At 36.9% G+C, this 8,296-nt stretch overlaps 1 protein-coding gene across 1 annotated transcript in view; it reads right to left on the bottom strand.

Moving 5' to 3' along the window:
- Positions 1–455: 455 nt before the first annotated feature.
- The window catches only part of SLC18A2 (solute carrier family 18 member A2), a 31,467-nt gene continuing 23,626 nt past the window's right edge, over positions 456–8,296 (bottom strand). Inside the window, exons 10-15 of the mRNA XM_013948674.2 lie at positions 8,071–8,149; positions 7,763–7,814; positions 7,259–7,322; positions 6,135–6,254; positions 5,359–5,492; positions 456–1,964 (exon numbers count right to left, since the gene is read on the bottom strand). Coding sequence (XP_013804128.2) covers positions 1,854–1,964; positions 5,359–5,492; positions 6,135–6,254; positions 7,259–7,322; positions 7,763–7,814; positions 8,071–8,149 — 560 coding nt within the window. The 3' untranslated portion in view covers positions 456–1,853. The remainder of the gene's footprint in view (positions 1,965–5,358; positions 5,493–6,134; positions 6,255–7,258; positions 7,323–7,762; positions 7,815–8,070; positions 8,150–8,296) is intronic.

Raw genomic sequence — 8,296 nt, 5'->3', positions numbered from 1 at the left:
TAGGGCATATTGCTTGGTCTTTCATACCATTTAATCCTCTTGTGATGTTCTCTCAGAATATTCAGCTTTACTTAAACACTCCAGTCTACACAGAATATACAAATATGTATCCTGGTAGTGCACATTTTCTCCTTCTCCATTTCACAAAATCTAAATCTCAGATCAGCAGTCACATGATAGATTGCTTGCCGTCGTGTTGCTTCAACAAGTTACGCATCTATCACCTGGAGTGAAAATGTTTGTCCTCAATGACAAATTGACTAGATGAGCATGAGAAGTGCTTTCCCAGGAGTTGAAATGTCAGTTAAAATTATCAGCTTCTGGTTCCCGCCCTGCTCCCTGGTATACGGTAAACCACAATGTGTAATGCAGATCATGAGGGGAAGTTTTTTTACTACATTTTATTACAATAGGTCTTGAACTTATTTTAATTACTTTATTTTAATGCAGTTGGAATGCATAATTATTGACAAAGCAATACTTGAAGTTTGATCCACTAGATTTTTTCATTTTTTCTGACCGTAGTATATACACTTTACAAAACTATATGTAAACATAGTATCTATGCTGTAGTACATAAAACATCTGCAGTTACATGAAAGAAGGCACATAAAGATTTTAATTTACCAATAAAAACCATACACCACAATAGATAAGGACATTGTGATTTTTTTTTAAATGCTTTCTTTCAGAGTCTGATTTTTCTCAGTGCAGATACAGTCTAATGCAGTGCTTTTTCTGCATTTGTCCCCAAATGTTAAGATATTGGCACAAGCTATTGGTTCTTATTATTTTTAGCAAAATTGATATTTTTACTTCACTTTTGAAAAATAAATATATTTATATATGCAATTTCTAGGCATGCATGCAAATGCGTGTAAAATATTTTCTTGTTCAAACTATTAAAGGCATCAGCTTAGCTGCAGTACTCTGTAGAACTAAAAGCTGTGATACTGCAGCTTTTTTAACTAGTCATTTAAAATGTGTCTAAAATAAAGTTGACATGTTAAAAATAGCCAAAAGATAAAAATATAAACACGTGCCATATCTTTTATGCTGTTCTTACTCCCTTTGAAGGAAAGGAACTGTGTACATTCATACATACCTTTTCACTGTGTGTGTGTGTGTGTGACAGACATAGCTGGCCAGTTATTTAAAACTTCATCAGAGAGTATTGAATAATAGCAATACACTCATCTGCAAAATCTTTTCTTTTCCCCAGTGTTTCATGAGTGGTCATGTAGAGCTCATTTTTGAATCAGCAAAGAAGCTACCGCCTTTTATTTTAGTATTTTATGATCCAAAATGGATCACAAAACTCATAGTGATGTTTACACTCTTAATTTCAGTCTTTAGCTCCTGTGAATGTACTTAAAAGGGTACAATTTAAAAGACTGGAAACAGGATAGGTATGTTTTCTTGGAGCTCTGCTTTTTTAAAATTAGATGACTAAATTGGATAATAATTTACTATCAACAGCTCAGTTCTTTCCTATGAGTCTAAAATACAAAATATTGTGTGTCAGTGAGTTAATTTAAAAAAAAAGTTTAAATTCACATTTATACAGACTTATACTACACATTTAATCAAAAATATACTGTGTAATATTTAATAAAATTAAATACACAAAGGTTAACACTCTAGAAATCTGCTATAAAAGCTTTTTTTCCTCCCTATAAGGCGGTTAGTAGTCTGCTTCATAACCATGGGAAATAAATAATTTACCTTTGGTATTTTTTCTTTTACTATTTCACTATTAAAAGTACAGTACAACTAAAACATATTTCTGGATGAGATGTTTCACATGAAACACTGCATTTTGTACACCAAAATACTTTATATGGCTTTTAATGTTATTCATCACTTTCATATTCTTCTTCATCATCACCTATTGGATAGGACTGGATGTTGTTCTGAGTATACATTTTTGTTTTAACAGGACAGTTGTGATCCATGAGTATTGCCTAAAAAAAAAAAAACAGAGCAGGGACATTAGCATTTCTGTTTAATGTTCAGCTGAGGTCTGACTCTTCAGCACGCAGCCATCCAGCTGCATTCACAGATTTAGGGATTCACCTATCTTTTGTGAAAGTAGAAAGAAATTACTAATTTCAGTAAATCAAGTTCATAGGTCTATGTGAGGTGGGATCTTTGCCCTAAAGACATCAACAGCAACTTTCTATTACAGCCACAATGTATATGATGAGGTTTGTGCTCTTTCTGTAATCGATTAAAGGCCACAGACCGGCCCTTTCCTTTTGACTCTTTTTTTCAAAACTAAAATAAACAGTTCACTGACATGAAAGAAGCTACTTTCAGAATGCGAGTGATCTTTGCATTTAAAATTATGTTAGTGGAAGGTGTTACTGCTTAAGCAGTGGGGAGAGAAGATCCTTTCCCTTCAATGATTAGCATGTTGTAAGTGAAACCCTGTCAGTGACAAACTTCCTGATGATGCCACTGTATTCCCCTTTATAAAACTGTAAAACACAGGCACGATTTAAGACTGTAGTGATGAAGACAGCCTGCACTGCTCGCATATTTATACAAAAAATGTTATCAGTCTAATACTGACCTTTTACACATAAAAGGCAGCTAGCATTAAGCTTGTTGTCCCCTCTACAAGATGTGTTCTGTTTGGTTTAATGGCACCATACAGCATCAAAACTAGCTCCAAGAATACCTGGAGAAGCAGTGTATTTTATTTTCTCTTGGGATTTCCTCTGGTCTTTAATCTTTCATGTACCACCCATGGGTGCATACTGAGTATGCACAAGAAGCAATTAAGAAATAAAAGCTGAACATCCTATCCACATGCTTTCAACTATGCTTAGTTTTCACTCATGACCAGCTTTATGCATTGGTGCTTTACCAACAAGATTAATAGCGTGAAAAGAGAGAGGATCACGGAGATCAGAACGGGGTAGAAGGCATAATCTGTGCATGAATGCTTGAATCCAGCTTTCAATTGCTCTTGGAGCTGACACAAACAAGTTGAAGGCACAAACCAGCTGAGAAGTAGATTTTCTGTCCTGGTTCATACAAAGAATGCTATTTTATCAAATGAAGATACTAGCTAACAAATGTGGTAAAGCGAAGTCCTTTGGTCCAGAATGAGTCATGCAGTTTAACCCTTTACTCTGCTCTCTGCAAATCAGTTGCACCAGGGTCTGTGATTCTTCTTGGTCCTCTCCGGATCACATTCATTAAGCACCCTGCTTTGTCCACATTGCATTCTTCCCTTACTTCTGACTTACTCTTCAAGCCTCAGGCTAAACCTTTGTAACCATTAGTTTTTCCAGACTTCAAGCAATAACACTTCCTTTTGAAAGAACCTTATGCACATGAATCTTTTCTCACAGCTCTTTCTGGGAAAGAACTCGCTCTTATATTGATTTGCCCAAGCCTACTCCTGCCTTTTAAATGGAGGTTCCAAAAAGCACCTGCACTTGGCACTGCCTTATGTACAACTGTGGGGAGCATCCATTAAATTTCATATCTCTGGCAAACAACAGCAGCTCCTCATTATTTTTTCCTTTCTGTTCCTTAGCCTTAGTGTGTAAAAAGATCAATGCAGTCTGCAAAGGTCACAACAAAGGATTAGCTGGAATTGCTGGGATTCTGCAATCCAAATATGTGCAAAACTGAAGGCCTCTATCCTCACAAATGCTACAACTTCAGCAAGATTCATTTTTCCATTTTTTATTTTTCTATTTATGCCAGTACAAAATGTGAGCAGCATATTGAGTAGTTTCTGTTCTTACCTTTCAGAGATGTGTCATTACATAGTAAGACAACAGCGATACAAAATTACATTTCTTTTCCTACCAATAAACAACCATCAACTACATTTTGGCCCCAAGCCACCTTCTTCAGCCTGAGCAAGGACTGAGCACCATCTGGGCTAGACCTACAGCTGGTGACAGATGTTACAGCAAAGATTTGTACTTGTTTTTCAGGGTTTTCCCAGCTCTGGAATCAGAACACAGATTATTTTACCTACTAATAGAGCTGCATTATAATTCTTTCTGGAGCTTCCTGTCTTCTTGCCAAACAGAGGAAACCTAATGAACAAAGCAATGGATCATCTCCAGCAGTCAGAGGGCTTTTGAACCTGATCCTATACAAATATATGGGAACAGCAGGTCTTGCAATAGGAATGTAGGGGACTGAATAAACGACGTTATTTGAAAGGGCAAATTGAGCTATAAAAATGGAAAAGGAAGAGAGAGGGAAGAACAGTATGGACAGGAGGAGAAATGAAAGAAAATGACAGCTGAAAACAAAGCAGGAGGCTCTTTTAGGGCTATGCAGGCTAGGCAAGCAGTGAAAAACAGGAGAAAGAGTGGACTGTGCATATACAAGCACATTCGTGGAACCTTTGGAGCAGAACTTGTGGACTAAGGAAGCTCCTCACTCCAGGCTGTTGTGGACCTTGGACTTTTACATCAGTCCAGAGAGCAACTGGACAAATTAATGAGGAAGAAGTCCATATAAGTCTATTAATCATGCTGTTACTTTTGACTTCGGAGGTCTCTTAGCCCCTCCTTCCCCCCAAGTTGTTGGAGGTTGAGAAAATTTTAGAGATGTATCACAACAGGTCCACCTGCTCTTATACTCATCCCTTGACACTCACTGTTGGCCACTGTTGACAAGAAGATACTGGGCAATATTGCTGGTTTGGCCGAGTACCATTCTTATGCACCATACAGTGGATAGGGAGGAAAGAGCACTGACTTTTCAAGAAAATCAAATCATAGGCAAAGTTATATTAAAAAAAAAAAAATCAGGAAAAGACCTGTGCTACAGTTAGGATAAGAGAAGTCATTAATTTGTAAAGGCAGTTGATCTGTATGAAGGAATAAGGAAGAGGAAGGAATGGAGCAAAATGTGCCGTGACCATGACCATGACCATGAAGAAAACAGGACGAGGCCCAGAAAGGAATAAATCATGTTAAGTGAGTACTTGGTGAATACAGTTCTGGCACTTGTAGGAAAACAACAGTGCCTTTCATACTGACTCCACCACATTATATATTGTTGCAGATAAATGTCTGCTAGACCCTTATTTATTTGATAATAATCATTGCTCATTTTACTGTAAAAGCTAAAAAAGGACTGACTTTAAAGACATTGCAACAGCCAGAGTACATAATAATGTATGTACTATATATATAGCGAAAAGCTTTTCTTTATACATCTTGGACATACAAAGAGAGGTTTTTCATTCCAAAGGTAATGCATGAGGGTGAAATAAACTGTGCCAGTCCTATTTGTGGGAAGTTAGAGGCCAAGATGCAGAAATAAGTTATTGTTCATTTTCACTGAAAAAAACAAAAGTAAAAAACTTTTTCTTACCATTTTCTCTTCTTTGGCAGGTGGACTTCGAAGGAAAAAGCACAGAGGAGCAAAAAGAATATCCACAATTCCTATAATTGTCATGAGCCATGGAAATCCAATTGCTTTTGCAATAGCACCACCAGCAGAGGGACCTTTTTATAAATAAGAACCTTTTTCTGAATACCGCTCAGACATAAAATTTGTGACATTCACTTTAGACAATAGTAGTTTTATATGCAAAACTCCCACTTTACAAACTGATTTGAGGAATGTAAATACACCTTTGTAATTCTAACATAAACCTTTCCTTGCTCCATGCTCCACATTCACTGAAGGAATTCAAGATCCTCCTCTCTAGGAGCTCCAGTGTGTCTTGGCAGACATCTCCTGAGTGGTGGTGCACCATCTAAGCACAACATCTTGCTACAAAGCTGTGTATCATAAACTCAAGGAGATGGTGGGATGGCATTCCTTTGCAGACAGTTAGGAGAGCAGCCATAGGGTAGTTTCAAATGTTGCAGGGCCTCTTTATTAGGAATATCATATCCCTGTTCAGTGCCTACCTGCTTCAAGCCTCTTACAGCTAATGAAGCTGAGGACAGCATGGTGGCAGAGGGGAACAGATGCCACACATAGTTCCCTGCATCCTTTCCCCCTGCTTCTTACTTCTTGCAGAAAATAACTACACCAGCTCATAAGGCCTGTGAATGCCACCGGGATTCACTCCTAGCAACCTCCCTATTTCTCTTTTCATTACTGTCAAGTGCATTATAAGCAGAAAAGGCAAGACTTACCAAATGCAAACCCCATGCAAAAGGCAACATCAGCTATCGCATACACACTGCCATAGACAGACACATGTCGCAGATCTACAAGGTAGCCCATAATTGGCATCATGGAAGAGTCCACCATTCCTGATGGTAAGAGAGGGAAATATATTTCAGGAAACCACTTCCTTTTTTTTTTTTTTTTGATATCTCTGCCAACTCTGTGCTAAAAAGGGATGCAAGAACAACTAAAAGGACACCTAATCTTAAATCAACAAAGGAAAAGCCCAACCACATACTTAACTGCAAGCTTAACAAAGCATGTCAGCTGCTTCACAGCAGCTGTCTATGCAAAGGTTCTTTCCTCACATAACAGCTTTCACTGAGAGGACAGTTACTTTGTACAAACTCACATTTAGTGTAGGCCTAAAAGATTTCATTAGCTCCTAGTCAATCAAAATTATTGGAGTAGTTTTAACTTGTGTCTTCTGAGCCATAAGTCTTTCACTGCTAGCAACAATACAAGACAGCTCTGAGAAAACTGCTGCGATATTCAGGATGAGTAATAGTTCCTTTAACTTCTTTCCTAATTGCAAGTCCCCTGTGCGCAAAGATACCCGCGAACACTTGCTGACGAGCCAAGTGCTAAAAACCAAGCCATGACCCATACTCAAGTCTGGCTGCATGGTCCAACATAAACAAAGTTCACACATATTACTTGAAAAAGGGTACATGCATGTGTACTTAGGCATTCCTATTGGATGAACAAAAATTCAAGAGTGTATTTTTCTCTATGAAAATGTCTATATAAATCTCTTTTTACAGCAGGGAATATTGTGTTTTTTAGACAGTGCATTGCTTTATGTCTGAAAACAAGGTATAATTTTGTGAACCATTTGAAAGATCCATTTAGGTTGATGGAGCAATTCTGGACAGACTTCAGAATCTATCTTGTCTAATAACAGCCTAGATCAAATTACCTTGAGCACTGTCCTTTAAGCCTTCTTGCTTTACCTACCAATTTGGATCACAGCTCAGACGTCACTACTGTATAATCAGAATAGCCTCAAAATCATTGTTCTATGTAACTTTGTATAATATCACTTTTACAAAAGCAACAAACTGTAAAAAGTCATAATAATTTTTCTTACCAATGGCAAATCCAACTCCAAAATTTGGTGCTATGAGCCCATAAATGTTTTTAGCAAATGGTACCTATAAATGAAATTTCAGGAAATTAATTATATCATACTGCACATGCTAACAAGGGTAGCTTTCTTTTTCTCAGATAAATCCTGAGTATTTATGGCACACCTTGTACAGATGTGCAAATTAGAATTTGGTTCCTGTTGTGGACTACAGTTTCAGATAACTGTGCCATTACACCACTGACACACTTACTGTTATGAACAAGAATAAACTGTTAATTGAGCAACAGCTCAAAAAAATGACCATCCTTTTCCTTCAAGAGCTATATCTCTTTCAAAATTCTTGAAGCAATGAAATTTGAAAGCACTCAAAATTGTATTCTGGAACGTATTAACTATACATTGTTTAATAATGTATCATAAGGCAGAAACTTCAGTAAAATCTCATGGGTAAAACACATACTCAAAGATGAACACATGAACATTTAGATGATTTGTTTTACTTACACATAAAATACTTATTCCCACGATTATCATCCCAAGTAAAGCACAAAGCCACCTATCAAAGAAGAAATGTCACTTAGACATTACATTACTGACATTAAGATGTTAAAGAGTGCTTGAATGTTTCAGCATTATGTCTGAAGTACAGAGTTACATAACCAAAGGAGTTCAAAAAACTATTTTTCCAGGTTAATAATTACTACTATACAACAAATTTTAATGACTTCCACTATCAATGAACTGCCCTGGGAAACACTGAAATGGGGCAGGAACAGACTGGAACATTATTAGTATTTTTAAATCAAGCATACCTTCCCATTTTGTGTGCAAGTATCCCAAAAATATTAGTCCCAATAAGATAAGAGATACTAGCTGGAAGAAAAGCAACACCTGAAAAATATGAATAAGATGTTTTATCAGTGGTGATTTAAGTGAAGTGTTAGAAGAAACTAATAAATTCCAGACACTGCAATTTTGATTTGAACGCATCTAGCAGAGTCTTGGTGCATGGCACAAAGAATCAAATATCCGGTATGT

This window comes from Apteryx mantelli, chromosome 7 (assembly GCF_036417845.1).
Source record: "Apteryx mantelli isolate bAptMan1 chromosome 7, bAptMan1.hap1, whole genome shotgun sequence".
Classification (NCBI taxonomy): Eukaryota; Metazoa; Chordata; class Aves; order Apterygiformes; family Apterygidae; genus Apteryx; species Apteryx mantelli.
This window is presented reverse-complemented; position numbering and strand designations above follow the sequence as displayed.